The 19790-nt window shown below is 33.9% G+C and overlaps 2 protein-coding genes across 4 annotated transcripts; both read left to right on the top strand.

The window, feature by feature from the left end:
* On the top strand, positions 1–4307 carry LOC136232257 (uncharacterized). Of its 3 annotated transcripts, XM_066021316.1 has the most exons (7): positions 1–334; positions 514–1495; positions 1582–1772; positions 2987–3023; positions 3115–3182; positions 3261–3659; positions 3772–4307. In XM_066021316.1, the coding sequence occupies exons 1-7, from the start codon at positions 234–236 to the stop codon at positions 3779–3781; spliced, it is 1788 nt and encodes a 595-aa protein (XP_065877388.1). In that variant the 5' UTR covers positions 1–233; the 3' UTR covers positions 3782–4307. The 3 variants fall into 3 exon arrangements, with proteins under 3 accessions (XP_065877388.1, XP_065877387.1, XP_065877386.1); XM_066021315.1 differs by having other exon boundaries at positions 523–1495; positions 3261–4307; XM_066021314.1 differs by having other exon boundaries at positions 2–334; positions 3261–4307.
* A 10215-nt stretch (positions 4308–14522) lies between these two features.
* LOC136233776 (BTB/POZ domain-containing protein At3g22104-like) lies at positions 14523–17320 on the top strand. Its single transcript, XM_066023468.1, has 3 exons — positions 14523–14591; positions 15477–16154; positions 17045–17320. The coding sequence occupies exons 1-3, from the start codon at positions 14523–14525 to the stop codon at positions 17318–17320; spliced, it is 1023 nt and encodes a 340-aa protein (XP_065879540.1).
* The last annotated feature ends 2470 nt before the right edge of the window (positions 17321–19790 follow it).

The following is a 19790-nucleotide window of genomic DNA, read 5'->3' as shown; positions in this document are numbered from 1 at the left end:
AGAAGAAGCAGATGTTCCGCGAATAAGAGGGCAACCCCATCAAAGATCAGAACTTTCCTCCGTTCTCGCAAAATATCGCTATTTCTCGCCGGGATTCGGGGTGGGGCTTCCTCTTCTCCCTCTCTTCTTTCTATCTCTATAGGGGAATAACAAGGACACCATATCTCTATCAGATTTAGCGCAATAGTACTTGGGAGGAGGAAGAAGAGATCTAGAGAGAAAAAAAGAAAAGAATGTCGAAGAAGAAAGCGTTCGGTGGAAACACCATGACTCTCAAGGATTTTCATGGCGGTTCAATCCCATCTGATCTCCCTCTACCGTCTGCTCCTGGTGTGTAAGTCCCGATTTCCCCCCTTTTCAATGTATTGCGTTGTTCGAGTTTCTTACTATTTGGGAAATTTCAGATCTAGTGTTTTGGGATACTGATTTCAGATGCTCGATTTTGTTTCGATTTATTATTAATAGCCGTGAAATTAGATCTGTGAGTTTTGATTTTGATTTGTTTTTGTTTAGGGTTGTTAGGTCATCGGAGTGGTCTGGTTATGACCGTCCTAATTCATGGGGAGGACCAATGGGTCGACCGGATCATCGTGCCCGACCTAATTCATCCCCGGCGACCAGGCATTTTGATGATAAAACCCCATTTCTTAGTCATACAGCACATATTGGCCGGCATTTTGATGAAGATGAACGGAAGCCATTGGATGGTGGTTCGACTCCGCGCAGGACAGTTAGTGATGACAGTTTTCAGGTTATGCCTAATCGGGTGGAGTTGAGGCCTGAGCCTCTTCCAAGTGGGAGGATGTCTGGTTCAGCTGCAGTGTCACAAGTTTCGAGATCATACTCTGGGAGAGTAAGTGAAGGAGCTAATAATGTAGGGGCGAGTGCACCAAATGTAGGGCAGGGAAGCGGTGGTGCTTCGCATCCAAATGTTTGGGCGGCTAGGAAGGAGTTAGCAGTAGGTGTTAGTGAGCCAGTGCAATCAGCCTGGTCTGGAGCAAGTGCTGTTTCGAAGTTAGCTAATGCGAGTGCACTTGAAAAGGTGTCTTCAGGTAGATGGCAGTCGAAACATTCGATTCAACATCAAGTAGAAGTCGAGGTTATTGAACATTTGGAATGGGAAAAGGATGTAGGTTCGAGAAGTCAAGATGTTTACGCAGACAATAGGATTGTTGCTGTTGCTGGGGTAGAATATTCGGATGCAACGTTTGCAACGTTGGCAAGACACGTGGAAAGGGGTTTGGCTCTTGAGGATGGAATCCAAAGTGGCAGAAAGGAGTATGTTGATAACGAAAGAATCAAGGCTACTTCATATTCCCCGTTGAAGGAGAAAACCGTTGAACGTGCCCAACCATTTCGTGCTGATGTTAGATTTAGTGGGTCAGACTTGCAGTCCCCTGTGCATTCTGAAACATCGGAACGCCCAAAGGTGAAGTTGCTTCCAAGATCAAAGCCATTGGAAGGTTTGGAAGCTCCTCTTGTTGACCGGAAGCAGGTATCATTGTGAATGTCGTAAGATGATGAGTTTTTAATTCCATTGGCTGTAATTGCAAGTAATTATTATGACGTTGTTGAATGCAGGGATATCAACAATTGAGTAACTCGCCTAATGGTCATGCTGCGACTAACGAATTTCATGGGAATAACAGTGCTGCAAAATCCAGTCCTGTAGGTTCGGAGAGTGACAATCAGGTGATAGAGCGACCGAAATTAAATTTGAAGCCGCGTTCGCAGCCTATTGAAAAATCCATAGAGATCAGAGAAAAAGAAAGGTTCGCTTTTTATTAACAATTTCTGAATTCTTGCTTCTTTTTGAAAGTTTCAAGTATCTTCGTAACGAAAATGTGGCTAGTCTTAGGATTTTCAGCGTAAGAGTATCAAGTATGAATCTCTTTTACTATTACTAGAATCTGCAGAATACTCTTGAGTAGTTGATTTCCTTGGTTCATCAGTTGAAAATTCTAATTAATTGTTCGGAAATTATGCGAACATGCTTTGGTGGTTCCAGAATTAATAAAAACTAGCAAAGCTGAGTCTTTCCTCTGACAATTAATTGGTTACAAGTTTGTAATACAACTCGTTTTGGCCTTTTTTGACACGACAACACAATTTACATAGACAAACTGCTTGGCACGATCCGTTTGACACGATTTTCAATTTTTTGTTGCATTTACATCATATATAATCATGTGGTGGAATATAGTGATCACATAACGTAATTATGACACAACAACCTGTTTTGACACCCCTAAATATGGAGTACCTTGTCCTGTCATTTCATTCTCATACAAGTGAAACACCACAGAACCCGTTTCTCGTCTATAGCTTCTCAATCGAATACTTTAGCTTCTGTTTCATGCATATATGAAGATTAGCTTGCACTAATTAGGGCCATTAAAATCAAATTTTACGCTTTCTTCCACTGGATTAGTTCAAACTATTCATTTTTTGATATAAGAGATCTTGTCAACTTTCAGAAATGTTATTAATGAGATGTCATATGAATGAAAAACTGATATATGCCGATAATGTGCCTTGTTTGATAACGAACCGTTGTCTTGACCTTAGGTGGGTTGTTTTTTTAAACCAACTACTTATTAGTAGGGGTGTCAAAACGGGTTGTCATGTCATAATCGTGTTATCTGATGTTTATATTCCACATATTTATATCTGATATAAATGCAACAAAAATGATAATAGTGTCAAGTGGGTTGTTTATGTAAATTGTGTTGTCGTGTTAGAGATTCACCCCTACTTATCCGTAAGAATTGTGAGCTTCAGTAGCTGAACTCATACTTAATTTAAGCTTGGATAAATCCTGTAACATAACCAAGCTAGATGCTGCTGACAGTTCAGTTTAATCGGGTCCCTGTGGCCTAATCATGTTTCGTTGGCTGCATCGGAGTATTTGTTGTGTTGATCTACATTATTGTACTATGTTTGTTCTTAGTATGTACAATTGCTTATCATATTCGATTGAATTCAGGGTTGGATTGTTTGGTGGTGCTCGTCCACGTGAAGTGGTAAGTTCTTTTATTTCTGCTTTCGGCATATGGGTTCCAGTATTCTCGTAATCTCTGATCTTTATTTTTGTTTGATGATTCATCTTTTTAGGTTCTGAAAGAGCGAGGAGTTGATGGTGCTCCTATAAGCAACCATGACTTGGGTCAGCAACCTGACAGGTAATAGAGTTTTTCTTTCTCGTTTCGTTGTGTTATTACATCCGAGCAATTGTAGGATTAAATTTCAAATATTTCTAGGGTCAAGATTAATGTTCCGAAAACAGAACGAGCTCCTGAGCATGCAATTCTTACTCCTCGTCATGGTGAAAGGACTGACAATATGCCTATGGATCAAAGGACTGGGAAAATTTTTGAGAGGAAGGATCAGCGGACAGACAATGAGAGAGTTGATAAACAGAGGAAGAATTGGCGAAACGAGAACTGGAGGAACAGCAGCAGGGAGAACGAGAGGCAACAGGTAGCACCAGTGCAACAACCGGAGAGGCCTCCATCACCAGAGACATGGCGTAAACCCGTGGAGCAACCGAAACCAGCTTCTCCTGATACTCCTGGTCGGCGCTATGGAAAAATGGCTTCAGCCTTGGAGCTTGCACAAGCATTCTCTAAATCTTTCTCAGACCCGAAACCAGCTGATAGGTATTCCGGCCAAAGAGGCCTCCATGGGAAGTCCCAGGTGCCTTTTTCACGGCTTACGAGCCCAACCCCGAGGCCTCAAATAAATGGGTACTAAATTTTCATCTTATTGCAGCCACATATAGGTGTTTGCTTCGAAGCGGATAGATGCAAGCTGGGTGCACAAACATATATCCCGAGAAAACAAAAGGTCGGTCCGTCGCCATTTTAAAGCTGATTGCAGTGCTGAAGCTTATGTTGGTGCCTTCTGAACTTTATCACCCCATATTTCATTTAACTCCATCTTGTTTTTACTAGTTCTCTTTGATTACTGTATCTCTCATTTTTTAGGGGAAAGTAATTTTCTTATTCACATAATGAAGTTGTTCGGTTCTTTTTTTGGCAGTAGTAAACATCTGGAACATTTGATGCTATGTTCTTGTTGTTCATTGAGAATTTACATGAACAAGACCAAATGCATACATTTAGGTACTGCAAAATCATAGATTTGTTGGCATAGTTTAATCTAGTTTTTAAATTTTAGATTGCAATTCTATAGGAGCTATTGCATGTACGAGCTGTTTGTTTTTACTGCTGTTTTTATGGCAGCTTTCACGGGTAAATTACACCGATGATTACTGAAATTTTGAATCTATTTTACAATTCACTATACTTCATTTGAGAAGTCACTGTATTTTTTACTCAAGCCATCGGAATATTGATGTGATATAGTAGAACGGTTGGACATCTGCCAACTAAGTGTGGTGTCGGACATTGATATGATTTTAATTTTTTTTCTTTTTTTATGGCTTAGGATATGTCACGTGACATACACGTGGGTGCCACGTTTCTGTCATGTCAGTTATAAAAGTTAGAAATGTTTGTCATGTCATAGATCAGCCGGAATGAAGTTCAAATTGATTTTTTTTTTACCCTTGATGGAATGAATAGGGTACATGGTGGTAGAGGTGTCACAATGGCTAAAAAGATTGACCCAACCTATTTAATAAATGTGTTGACCCAATCCAACCCATTTAATAAATGGGTTGTAATAATCTATTTGCATAGAGGTCAAAATGACCCAATCCATTTATTAAATGGGTTATATGGGTTGACCCATTTAACTCATTTAACTAAATCTAATTAAAAAAAAAATGTAGAAACATAAAAACACGAAAATGTATAAATCACACGGATCGACTCATTTAATCCAATTAACTAAAATATAATATAATATCTGGTTATTCATCCTATTATATGATATAGTCTCTTAGTGTAATTAAAATTCAATTTAAACTCAACTAAGTACAAAAAGAACTAGCGTAAAAAACCTAGAAATTTGTTCATTTGAATTTCAATTAACATACACGTAAAAAAAACTATTAGTCCAAATAATGTAATGTTCTATAAAATCAAACAACAACGTAGTAATCATCCAAATCATCAAGAATTTTTGAAATTCTAGAATTTTTGAAATTTCGGAATTTTCAAAATTCCAGAATATCTAGAATTTCTGAAATTTTTGAAATTTCAGAATTTTTGATATTCCATATTCTGAAATTTCAGATTTTGGAATTTTCAAAATTCTAGAATTTTAAATTTTAGAATTTTTGAAATTCCAGAATTTTCATATTCTGGAATTTCAGAATTTTTGAAATTCTAGAATTTCAATTCTTCAGATTCTGAAATTCTAGAATTTTTCAAAATTCCAAAATTCCAAAATTTCTGGAATTTCAGAATATCTAGAATTTCTGAAATTTCAGAATTTTTGATATTCCAGATTCTGAAATTTCAGATTTTGGAATTTCAGAATTTTCGAAATTCTAGAATTTTTAAAATTTTAAAATTTTTAAAATTTTAGAATTTTCAAATCTACTAATATTAAAGAATAAGTATTTGTGGTTGTTTTAAGATGAATAAGAAACTAATGGGTGATTAAGAAAAAAAGAAATTAATGGGTTATTGGGTTGACCCTGCCAAAAACCTATTCAACCCTTTTATTATATGGGTAAATGGCTCAACCTCTTTATGATTCAGTCCATAAAAAGGTCAACCCTAACCTATTTAAATGATGGGTTAAATGGGTCAATAAATGGGTTATGACTCATTTTGACAGCTCTACATGATGGTACCTCCTCGAGTATTAAAATGGTTATTTTTTTATTAGTAAGAACAAACTTAAACAATAACAATTGAATTAATAGTTTTTTGATCCAATGGATTCGATTTTGAGGTCATGTAATCGGTACAATTTTACGTTATTTGGGTCAATAGACTGCACAAGGAGGAGAAAGGTAAATTGGAGAGAAACAGTGGTTAGACAGCGGCCAGAGAGAAGAAGGCGTGTCGGCTCCGAGCAAGGAAGGGTAGTGTAAAACGCAACAGATATAATAAAAAGGAATTCCAATTTGAACAAATTTTAATAGCACAATTATTTTTTAATTGCCAATCCCAATACTAGACAAACTCTAGAATCTTGAGGCTTTAAGTTGAGCCGAAGTAAGATAGAATATTTGGAGTGTAAGTTTAGCGGCCATAGGAGTAGGGAGGCAGAGACAATCACCCTAGATGGGAGAGTTGTTCAGGTCTCGGATTGCTTCCGGTATTTAGGATCTATTATCCAAACGGATGGAGAAGTAGATGGAGATGTTGCTCATAGGATTAAAGCTGGTTGGTCGAAGTGGAAGAGTGCTACGGGTTTCCTTTATGACCCCGGCATGCCTAATAGATTGAAGGGAAAATTCTACCGGACGGCAATTAGACCAGCATTGTTATATGGTACGGAGTGTTGGGCAGTGAAACACTGCCACATGCATAAGATGTCGGTGGCGGAGATGCGTATGTTGAGATGGATGTGTGGTCATACGAGAAAGGATCGGGTGAGTAATGAAATAATTAGGACAAAAGTAGGGGTCACATCTATTGAGAATAAAATGAGAGAAAACCGACTAAAGTGGTTTGGTCATGTGAGACGTAGAGCGCTTGATGCGTCGGTTAGGAGAACCGAAGAGTGGCAAAGGGATATAGTGATGAGGGGTAGGAGAAGACCTAAGCAAACTTGGAGGAGGGTGATCGAGAGTGATATGAGTTTAATGAGAATTGAGGAAAATATGGTAGTGGATAGGACTGAGTGGAGGGAGCGAATTTGTGTCGCTGACACGACTTGATTTCACGGTTATATATGATGGTTCATGTTAGCCGACCCCGAATCATTTCGGGACTAAGGCTTTGTTGTTGTTGTTGTTGTTGCCAATCCCAATACTGTTGCGGAAGCCGGGACACTAGGCGCCCATTTCATCACGAAAAACCCCACCGACCGCTATTAGACAAATCCCCGAACATGACCTGTCTGAATTCAGTTTGATGAAGCCACAGGGAGGCCTCTCCTAGCCAACAAGCCTCTCAATCCTGACTAAACTGCTCACCGCCTGCTCATTCTTCAACCTTGCATCACAAAAATCTTTAGCAGTCCTATTAATAACTATGAGGCGTTGAAACGAGATAAGAAAAACGAGATTTCATTTTTCTTATCGAACACCCGCCATCGCTGCAAAAGGCAACAGCAAGTAATGAATTTGGTTCTCCAATCACTATTCCTATTAATGGTCGGATCCCAAAGGCACCAACTAAACCACTTCTTATTGTTCTTGTTGAAGAACACCGACTGATCCTTTAGGGGAACCAGAGCTTCCCAAATACCTCGGTTGGGGAAGGTTAGCATGACAACATGAAAATTTAGAGAACCAATTAAACTTTTTGAACAAATTAAGGATGGACTAATATATTAAGCCTACATATATGTATCTATTCTTTATGATGACAACCGAGCCAACTGTTTGAATTTATTGACTCCTAACCCAATTGTTTTTTTTATGGTTTTTTAAGAGGATGAATTCAAACTCACAATCACTCACACCTCTGATTTCAGAGGTGTACCAACTGAAATTGATTTTGAAAAACACATATATCAAGATAAAAAAAAAATTAATGATTGGACTAGAAAGTCTTGTATTTTGAAAAAAAAAAAAAATTCAATTGCTAGAATGACTTATAAAAAGGAATTGCGGGAGTAAAACTTACTGGTTCCTAAAAATATCTAAAATATCTAAAACTTAGGCTCCGTTTGTTTAAGGGAAAATATTGTGCTTTGGAAAATTTTATGCAGGGAAAATATTGCGTAGGAAAATAAAATATTTTTCTGTGTTTGGCAACAACACTGGAAAATATTTTTCGGTGTTTGGCTACAACACTGGAAAATATTTTTCAACCACTAAAAACGTGAAAAAACACAAAAAAAAACATAAAAATTTGTTAAAAACACGAAAAGTTAAACAAAATTAAAAACATGGAAAAAAGTGGAAACACATGAAAATGTGAAAAAAATTAATGTTAAAAAAACGAAAAATGTTTTTTCGCATTTTTGACATTTTTTGTACGTTTTCTCGTGTTATTAACATTATTGTGTTTTTTTGCATTTTTTCTTCATTTTTTCATGTTTTCACGTTTAGTTTTTCGGTTTTTCCTTTTTCACGTTTTCTTTTTTTTCGCGTTTTTTTATTTTTCTCACTTTGTTACTTTTTCGTGTTATTCACGTTTTCATGTTTTCGTATTTTTCATGTTTTTATGTTTTTTACGTTTTCGTGTTTTGTTTGCATTTTTCGTCTTTTCATGTTTATCACGTTTTCACTTATTGTCACGTTTTTGTGTTTTAGCATTTTTCGTGTTTTTGTGTTTTTCGTATTTTTTTCACGTTTTCGTGTTTTTTTGTATTTTTCACGTTTTTGTATAATTCACGTTTTCTCACTTTTTCACGTTGTTCATATTTTGTGCTTTTCAAGTGTTTGCTTTTTTTTTTTGCGTTTTTGTGTTTTTCACGTTTGTTCACCTTTTCATGTTTTTGCGTGTTTTTCACGTTGTGCATTTTTCGTCTTTTCATGTTTATCACGTTTTCACTTATTGTCACGTTTTTGTGTTTTAGCATTTTTCGTGTTTTTGTGTTTTTCGTATTTTTTTCACGTTTTCGTGTTTTTTTGTATTTTTCACGTTTTTGTATAATTCACGTTTTCTCACTTTTTCACGTTGTTCATATTTTGTGCTTTTCAAGTGTTTGCTTTTTTTTTTGCGTTTTTGTGTTTTTCACGTTTGTTCACCTTTTCATGTTTTTGCGGGTTTTTTTTTCATATTCTCGTGTTTTGTAACGTTTTCACGTTATTCATGTTTTTTCGTGTTTCATATTTTTGTATTTTTACATTTTTTAACGTTTTCTCCATTTTTATCTAAACAAGTATGTTTTGGGGAAAATGTTTTACCCTTTTGGAAAGGGTTAAACATTTTCCCTTATTTCTTCCTTCATTTTCCATTGACTTGCCACTTATTTTCCTTTGACTTATTTTCCTACCCAAACAAATATTGGAAAATTGAAAAAATATTTTCCTGCAGAATATTTACCCCCAAACAAACAGGGCCTTAATGGACCAATTCCTAAAATTAATAAAAAAAAAATCAAGAACCATAATTTTTTTAGACTTTAACTAAAACTTATTGGTTCCCAGAGATAGACTAATTATTTCTTGGAGATTTACAAGGAAATTCAAATTTTAAAATTTATTTACAGTTTTGTTAAACATTAATTTCAATTATCTCGCCTCCCAAAAATTTAATACATATAAATTAAAAAATTGAAAAATATGTATATTTATTAATTTATATATATATTATTTACGGTGTCATCGAACCAATCAATCGAGTCGACCGGTTGAATTTGTTAATCCTAACCCAATTGTTAATTTGATCGTCTTCCTATCTGATTTTTAAAAAATTGTTATTATTAACCACAACAAACATAACCACTAACAATTACAGTTCGAATCCCTTAAAAAAAAGTATAGTTAGAATAAAACATGTTATTGGATTTCAAATATATCTATTTATAAACCGGCTCCAACAGGCTTTTATATAAAAATGTTTAGCTCAAATTCAACTCATTCCGCAATTAATTTAGGTAACAAAAATCAAATCTCAAACTCAATTCATATAAACTTATTTAAAAATATATATGTAACTTAACAGAAAAAATATAGATAAAAATATATGAATTTTGATATATTTATAAAGTAACTGAATTTTACAAAACTAGAAATAAAAATATAAGATTTTGATATATTTATAAAGTAAAACCATGAAAGGATAAGATACAAATATATAAGGCCTAATGATTCCCCAGCCCCCTTAATTTGTTCAAATTGGTCATTTTATCCCCTCAACTCATCGAATGTCCTATTTACCCTCTTAACTCCATAAAAGTGGTATTTCTCACCTCCTCAACTTGTCCATTTATCCCCCCAACTTATAGAATGTTCTATTTACCCTATTAACTCCATAAAAGTGGTATTTTACACCCCTTACAATCCGTTATTGAAACCTAAATTGATAACTTTTTTTAAACGTTAAACCTATATTTATGTTATTTTGTAAGTAGAACTTAAATCGATACTTTCCTAAAAATTATAGGCCTATTTTGGTACATTATCCCTACATATAATGTATTTAACTTGTCTATATTAATGTTCTTGTTATTTGTATTTTTTATTCGTTCTTTCTCTTTTCAACTTTTTTGACTACTATAAAGGGATAAGAAATACCATTTTTATGGAGTTAAGAGGGTAAATAAGATCATAAGTGGTGAGAAATACCACTTTTATGGAGTTAAGGGGATAAATAGGATATTCGATTAGTTGAGTAGGGGTAAAATGATAAATTTGGACAAGTTAAGGGGGTAAGAAATACTATTTTTATGGAGTTAAAGGAGTAAATAGGACATTCGATGAGTTGAAGGGGTAAAATGACCAATTTGAACAAGTTAAGGGGGCTAGAGAAGTATTAAGCCAATATATAAATATATTAATTAGTTTTTTTTTGGTAGAAACAGGAAAAGAAAGACAACACGAAAACAAAAAACTAACCCCAACCCTATCCTCTAACAGGAGAGAAGAAAGAAAGATAGGAGGATCAGAAAGGGTGGTAACACCTAACATCCCCTCATGCCCAGCCGCCGCCAAGCGATCCGCGATCCGGTTTTGCTCCCTGAAGATGTGGCTGAACTCTAAGAACTCAAAGGAGGAGCCAAGCCTTCTAATAGATTTGATAAGGTTCTGGCTATTAAGACAAATAACATGAATATTAGCGATCATACTAATGACCTCCTTATTATCAGACTCCACAGAAAGCCTCCTAATACCTAGATTTCTGGCAAGCTTGACACTAGAAAGAATACCCCACAGCTCCGCAGAAAAAAACGAGCCCAATCCCAGGTTATGGGTGAATCCCGACAACCAGGCACCCCCCGCGTCTCTGAGAACACCTCCAGCCGCGACTTTTCCATTGTTGAGGCAGAAGCCATCCGTATTTAGCTTAACCACCCCATCCTTCGGTCTGCTCCAACCAATGAGGTGAACCTCCTTCTTCTGGGTGGACCTGGCAAGGGGGTCCCCTTTGAAGCTCTCAGTAATAGTAAGGAGCTTATTTGAGAAGAACTCAGGAAGGTTCTGAATAAAAACAGTCTTCTCACCAAAGATCTCCTCGTTCCTCCATTTCCAGAGATGGTGGCAAATAATGGCAAAGAAAATGTCACCATTCTCCATGTTGGCTAGTAACTTCCCATTAACCCCATTAGAGAACCAGTCATTCTCAGAGTTGGCAAAGAAGGAGGGGAGAATGTGGTGCGGGAGAACTTTCTTCCAAACCTCCTTACTTCTAGAGCAATCCCTAAGGGTATGGCACAAGGTTTCAACATAGCCTCTGCATCTACTGCAAGCACTTGAATCCGCCAAATGCCGTCTATGTCTCTCCGAATTAGTAAGCAACCTGTTCTTAACTCCCAGCCACAGGAAGCTCCTCATTCGGTAAGGGATTTTCAGAGCCCAAATGGATTTCCAAGTATCCGAGAGAGGGTCGGATCTGTCAAGCGTAAAGGCTTCAAAGGCAGATTTGCAAGAGTAAGCTCCATTGTTAGTCAGGGCCCAGCAATGCCTATCCTTGTCCTCCTTAAGATTACTAATTTTAACTCCCCTAATTCTGAGGAGAGTATCCAGGCTCAAGAAGGTATCAAACTTAGACCAAATCCAGTCCCCATCAGAGTCCACCACATCAGCAATCCTCCAATTGCGGCTATTGCTAGGCGGGAGGGAGCTACAAATATCTATAAGCGGTTTATCCCCAATCCAGGTGTCATACCAGAAGCTAATGGACTTACCATTACCCACCTCCAGGCCAACCCCCGAGCAGAATTCAGCAAACACAGCACTGAGCCCTTTCCAAAGGAAAGAACAATTGACAACTCTCTCCTTAGGGCCCCCAAAAGATTTTGCCCTTTCGATACTTGCCACATAGCAGACGAACCCAAAGAGATTAAGGATTTTGCCACATTCTCCAGAGGAGCTTCATTAATAAAACTTTGTTGTTGTCCTTAGCTTGTCTAATGCCAAGACCCCCCTGCTTTTAGGCTGGCAGATCTCCTTCCAAGGGACAAGGTGAATCTTCCTTCCCTCTCTCGACTCTCCCCAAAGGAAACGACGGTTGATTTTGTCCAGCTCATTGAGAACCGGCTCAGGTAATTTACAGGCTTGCATGATATGATTGGGAGCCGCGCAGTTGACAGACTGAATTAAGGTTAGACGGCCAGCCATGGAAAGAGAATTGGCCTTCCAACTAGCACACAGCCCATTAGTTAAATGTAAAATAAAATTCAAATTTATTTTTCTATGTAATTTCTTCTATTTCTTGTTCTAACCCGACCCAATGGCACGGCGGATACCCGGGCGGGATAATTTGAAAAGTCCATTCTACTAAAAAGCCCTCCAAAAAAATTGGCGGCATAAGTGACGGAAAAGGCAATGGGTAAATGGGATTAGGTCAAGCAAAATTATCACATTATATGATTTTAATTAGGAAAGTCATATATAGTGGAAACATTATGGGATTTTGTGCTTCTAGTCTTCTACCATGGTCCTGTTTGGGAATTAGCTGTTAACGGTTTACATTAACTGATTTGACTAACTGATTTGAATAACTGTTTGTGTAGATCTGTTTGGTAAAAATTAGCTAATTGATAATAGCGGTTTGTGCAAAAAGATGAATAAGGGCATTAATTTTGGCGCAGGAGAAGAGGGAGTCTATCTATTAGGGTTAAAGAAGTCCATTAATTTTAATATTCCAAAACGCTAATTGAAAAAGCTCATTTTAAGAGCTTTTTCTAAATTAGCGTTTTCATCCCAAAACTCTACCCCAAACATCTTTCCACCAAACACTCCAATCAGCAGTTTCAGTGGTCAAACCTCTAAAATTGGTCAAAACCGCTATTTTTATCCCAAAACGCTCTTTACCAAACATGGCCTATTTCTTTCTCATCTATTTCCTCTTTGTACATTTTCTTCTCAATCACAATAATTGTCTTGATTCTCTTTTCTATTTTACATTAAATGACAAATGGTAATTAGATATTAAGAATAAGATTTTGTTTTTGTAGAAAAGTGTAGTTTTGTCATATAATTTCACCATTATTTGAGTGTCACAGAAGATATTTCAAACAAGTTTGTCAATAAATTAAAGTTGTTTTGTATATTTTGAAAGGTTGTTTGTAATTGTATTAATAAAATAGTAAATGCTTTCACAAAAATAACAAACTAAACATTTTAAACATTTTTTATATGTGATAGACTTAGGCCTTGTTCTTTTTGACTTAAATTCAGAAATAAGTAAGTTCAGTTCAGATCAGCAGCATTCAGTTCAGTTAATTTAGTTTCAGTAATTATCATTATTATAATTATAATTATTTATATATAATTTATAATTAATATTATTTATATACAATTCATCATTATTTATTATAATTATAACTATTTATATATAATTTATTATTATTTATTATAATTTATAATTTAGTATTATTTATATTCATCATTATTGGTGTGTATTGTTATTTGATTTGTTATATTGGATTTTCAAAACATCAATTATGTCTAAAATATTACATTGTTACTAACACAATCACAAACAACCAACAAAATATGAAAAGAACTAAGACCCTGTTTTTTTGACTGAAATTAAACTAAATTAAATTAACTGAAACTGAACTGAACTGAATGTTACTCAACTGAAGTGAACTGAACTGAATTGCACAAAATAATTATAATAAATTATATATATAATGATATATTTTATATATAAATAATTATAATTACAATAAATAATGATAAATGATAGTATATATATAATGATAAATGATATATTATGTATAAAAAATATAATAAAAATTATATATATTATATATAAGTAATTATAATTATAATAAATAATGATGAATTATATATAAATAATACTAAATTTTAAATTATATATAAATAATTATAATTTAAATTATATATAAATAATGATGAATTATATATAAAATTTATAAAATTATAATTATAATGCTACTAAGATTATCACCTTTAAACTTCATATTTTCATATAAAAATTCTTCAACTTTATGATCTAAACTAAATCAACAAAACTCTATTGAAAAAGTAACAAAAATGATATAAGTAAAATAAATATTTAATTATATTTAAATAAAAAACCCAATAAATTTCATATGTCTCATCCCATAGTTTATTAAAAAAACACAATGTTTTTTTTTTCTTGCATCTTTTTTCTCTTGGTCTCTTAATTTTCCTCGGGTGTCATGATTTATAATAGTAAAATTGAAATAAAATAAAATAAAGAAGAGTGAGAATCTGTGCATATTGACCAAGTAACAGCAGTTTTTAAAAAGGTAGAAGTTTCTATCCTCTTCATATCTCATGTCAAGCCACTTTTACAGTAGTTTCAGCAACTTCTGATATTCAGACAATGGAAAATGGCTGCTGCAATAAGCTCCAAGCTCAAGTCAATGCCCAAAACACTTTTACAGTAGACAAGGTATCCATTTTTCTTCTGCTTTCATTTTCTACTTCTCCATCAAACACTCCTCTTTAATAGTGTTTATGCGTTTCGAGTCCGTGTCGGTATCCATTTTTGTTTGAAGGCTATTGTAAGAAGATTATGTTTTAGAAACAGTGTCCTCGTCCATTTTCATTTGAAAGCTTTTTTTTTTTTTTTATAAAGGTTATGTTTTAGAAACCATATTCGTTTTGTGTCCAAGTTCGTTTTTGTGCCTATCTAAATGTTCGATTTCACTATTTCTGCGTATAATTCCGATCACACCAAATTGTTGAAGGGTTAATTTCAAATAAATGCATTGTGGTTCCACATTTTTTTTCTCATCAGTAGCTCTAGTTGGTAAAAAAATTTCATTTTTCCAAATTTGGTCGATTAACAACCTCAAAATGAAAATTTGCAAGAAAAAGTTGTTTAGTACCATGTACCACATTTTTTATTTTTCAAAATCATCATTGTTAGATTTTTAATTTTCTTTCTCATAAAAAATAAACCTAAATGACCTCAAATCTAAAAAATTGAAGAATTAAAGTTGCTTAAAATATAACTTAATTCTTGAAAGTTTTATTCTGAGGTCGGTATCTGCTAAATTTGAAAAAAAAATTTGTACCCATCTGCAAAAAAAAAAAATGTGACACAAAGAATATTTTTTACATAAAATAAAATAGAGTTTTACGAAGAGAAATATTAAAAATAAATTAATCATTTTAATAGTCTAATTAATATTTTATCTTTGAAACCGGAGAATATTTTGAAATTTCTCTCGTCTCAGTGTGAAATCATATTGCTTTAAAAAATAATACGAGGACAATTCAGAAAATGTTTGATTAATCGAACCATTGTTTTTTTTTTTTTTTTTACTTGCAGAAAGTTTTGGAGTGCTTTTCAGCAGGATTCATTAAACTAAACAAATGGAAGAGTAATAAATGGATCAGCACCTCGACACCTCGGTGGTTCGAAGATCTCGTGTTCTTTAATGTTCGGTTTTTCGACAAACTTGTGAAGACAATGCTATTTCAGAAACTAGACCAATCTACCATTTTCAAGTTACTCATTTTCTACCTCAAATCCCAGCTTCTCAGCGCTTCCGTGCAGGCTGAGAGGCGCGAAATCGTTGAGATTGTGATCGATTTGCTCGCGTTGCTCGATAGGAGCAGCCTCTCGTGCAAGGGATTGTTTGAAATTCTTCGTACTATTTCGAGATTGAAAGGAATAACGAAATGTTGTAGATTAAAGTTAGAGAGATTAATCGGTTCGAAGCTGGATCAGGCAACCATAGATCAATTGCTAATTCCGTCAAGGAAGTATTGTGCTTATGATGTGAATCTTGTTCGGAGACTTGTAGACACGTATATTATTGAATGTCGGATGTTTTTTCCCGACCGGATGAAGAAAGTTGGAAGCTTGATTGATTCATACCTTATAGAAGTCGCTGCAGATTGTCGCCTTAGACCATCGAAATTCACAGCATTAGCGACGGTGCTTCCAGACTTTGCAAGGGAATCCAACGACAAACTCTACCGAGCTATCGACTTGTATCTTCAGGTATATGTATATATGATGCTCGCATAAAATTAGTAGTATATCAAATAGACGAAAATATGTTAAAAATTACGCATTTTTTAGACGAAACATCAGTGACGGATATTTCCAAGTTTGTCACTAATGCAAAAACTATAAAATAGACTCTTACGACAGACTATATAAGTGACAGAATTTCCATCAGAAATTTTCTTTCCTCCCTTGAGTCGGAACCATTGACCCTCTATTGTTCCGCTCATGGCAGAGGGTCTGATCAACTTCGAACTGATTATTCGGATGTCATTTTCGAATTCAAGATTTGAGTTCTTTTATGTTAAAAATTACATTTTTTTTACTAAGGATATTGCTAATCCCGTCACTGATGTTAAATTCGTTGAATAGAGTGAAATTTCCACGGAAACTTTACATTTAGCGACAGAAGTTTCATCTTTAATTATAGAGATAAGATACAAAACAGGCCTATGGTTTTTTAGAAAATAGCAATTTAGGCTCCACGTACAAAATATCACCAATATAGGGTTAACGTTTAAAAAAGATACCAATTTAGGTCTCGATAACGGAACGTGATACGTCATTTATATTACTCGGTTAAAACGAAGTAATATAAATGACGTATCACGTTCCGTTATCGATGCCTAAATTAATACTTTTTTAAACCTTAAGCCTATATTAGTGTTTTTTTGTACGTGAAGCCTAAATTGATACTTCATCAAAAACTATAGGCATATTATGGTACCTTATCCCTTAATTATATATATTTTTTATTCATTTCTCCGAAGTACGATCCATTGATCCCTTGTCCCTTCGCCTTTGGGAGAGGGTCTGATCAACTTCGAACTAATTAATCGTATTTCATTTTCGATTTCAAGATTTGACCGTTCTTTTGTCCACAGGTCCATACTGAATTACGTGAAGACGAAACGATCAGATTATGCTGTGCGTTGAATCGCGAGAAACTCTCACCGGAAGCCTTGAAGCACTTGGCTCAAAACTCCAAGTTTCCAGGAAGGAAAGCAGTCCAAGATTTTGTTGTTCATCTGCAGCAATCTGAGCTTAAGAACAAGAATTTTATCAGTAGAAAAAAGTATGCAAGAAAGCATAATCATTTGACAAAAATTGGTAATCTAGAATCTAAGAAAATTAGATACTTGCCAAAGTTTTGTAAATGACTTCTAATATATAGTTATATTAATTAATGATTCTCTCATTATTTGCTTTAGATAAAAGTTATTTTAAAAAAATGTTGTCGAATATTATAACTACATTTATAATAAAAAAAAAAACGGTATATATATTTAAAAAAGAAATTGAACCTCTTTCAACCCTGGGCTCTAGACGCTTGCACTCTCGGCCTATGCCCAGGATCGGCCATGCCCTTGGATTCGCTTCTATCTACAGCCTGATAATCTTAGTGTCGGTTTAGTTCTTTTTTTAGCTCATTTTTTTGTTGTTTTTACTCCAAACAGTAGATATAAAAATGTTTAGTTAAAATTGAGAAACAACTGTTGGTACTTATCTAGAAAGAAAATCAGCTAATATCTACCAACTATCAGCACTAGCAACATCAACCGAATAAAAAAGACCATTAAAAGTTAAAAAATGCAAATGTCCAAACATTTTGCGACAATAATTTTAAAGAAATACAATGAAAGTACTATATTTTAGTTACGGTTTACTTGAGTAGTAATCGACTATAGTCGTTTAAATTAGTGACATTGAGAAAGAAGTTACCTGGTGACAAAAGTACACACGATCCGATTACACGATACGAAATTGACACGCAATTTTAGTGTTTGGGTTTATCTTAGTAGATAACATGTCATTTTTGGGTTGACATGAAACTGACACGCAAATTTTTGGGTTGGGTTAGGGTTGATATGTCAACCCGAAAACGACACGAATATTTAAAATTATTGTTATATTCTCTCGTATTTTTACATGTCATTTTATTAATAAAGATAATAAAACTATAATTATTATTTGCAAATATAATTTCAACCTCCTAAATTATTATAAACAAATTAGATGACCTCTTAATATGATATTAGCGTACTTTTCGATGGTTAATGTTAACATACTAATATAAAAATGACATATATCTTATTATATTTTTAAAAGTTATCATTAATATATATATGCATAACAAAATTACAGTTAACTCATAAACACGACATAAAATCGACACTAATCCGAATAGGTTAACACGATTGTGACACAAAAAAGTTTGGATTAGGTTGGGTTTGGATTTACTCTTTTCAGCACGAACCCGAAAATGACACGACTCGAACACAAAATTGCCAGGTCTCTAATAGATGTCTAAACAACCTCATTAATTAACGGCAGATAATGAGAAAAAAAAAAAGAAGAAAAAAACTAAGAATCTTATGCGTATGTAGAAGGTGAATAAGAAAATGGAAAGATGGTTCTGAAGAATATTCGAACCGACCAGCGAGCCAAGTTACCGGCGACTGCGGCGGGCGACCTGTGCGGCATAGAGCACGTATATTACGGGGCTCATTACAATTAACAATAAGTTGGGAACCCCCAAGTACAATAATACTCTAATTAATGGAGTTTCATAAACCAAAGTATTTTATCTTTATTTTATTTCTAACATATATGTACAAACATTATATTGAAAAAAAACATATGTACAAACAAATATGTCAAATAAGTACTATTTATGCCTCGTTTGTTTATAAGAAACTATTAATGAAAAGAAATATTTTTCTAATTTTTCCACCTGTGTTTACTTATAAAAAAAAATACATCAACAAAGTTTTTTAGATTAGCCAACAGAAAAATATACAAAGAAATTAAAGAAAAATTTTATGCTTTTGAAAGGAGTAAATCATTTTCCTAAAGAATAATGTGAATTTTTACAGCAAAATGTAATTTTACCATAACGTTGACAGTCAAGAACAATTTTATCCCTAATACCGGCAAATTGCGTCAATTTTAGATAGCATTATAAAACACATATTTTGTTTCTTATTCTACACCAATTGCATATCCGTAGGTTCTAAAAAAATTAATATTTTTTGTGATTTAATAATAGAATTGGAGATTAATATTTTTAAATCCGGCAAAATATTTTAATTGTTTTTGTCTAACTCGTACAAATTACAATATATATATATTAATTTTTTCACGTCTAATCATATTTTTTTTAGTCTGTTACTAATTAGTGATAAAATAACATACATTTGAAGTGTAGATAACAAGATTCATGATCGAGAATGCAGTTTGATGAATTATTTCTCAAATTGATCCAACGTTAGGGGCAAAATTACTTTTGACTTCCAATTTTAAGAGTAAAATTGCACTATTTTAAATGTTAGAGATAAAATTATTTCTCACTGTAAGTATTTTTACACAAAACACTTTCAATTCTAAATAAATATGATATATAATTCAATCATAATTATATTGACTAATATAACCGAGTTCGGATATAATAAAAACGAGAGGAGATAATATTCTTACCTATTTATAACAGTCATAGGTAGTTCTTTAATTTGTAAGATTAATTTTAAATAAATGTCTTATGTTTTACAGAATTTGCAGATCCATACTTGAGTTGGTAAAACTTTTATTTGTTTAATTTGCCCGATATCAATCTCAAAATGAAAATTTTAA

This window comes from Euphorbia lathyris, chromosome 6 (genome assembly GCF_963576675.1).
Source record: "Euphorbia lathyris chromosome 6, ddEupLath1.1, whole genome shotgun sequence".
NCBI lineage: Eukaryota > Viridiplantae > Streptophyta > Magnoliopsida > Malpighiales > Euphorbiaceae > Euphorbia > Euphorbia lathyris.
The sequence above is the reverse complement of the archived record's forward strand: the minus strand, read 5'-3'. Positions and strand labels throughout refer to the sequence as shown.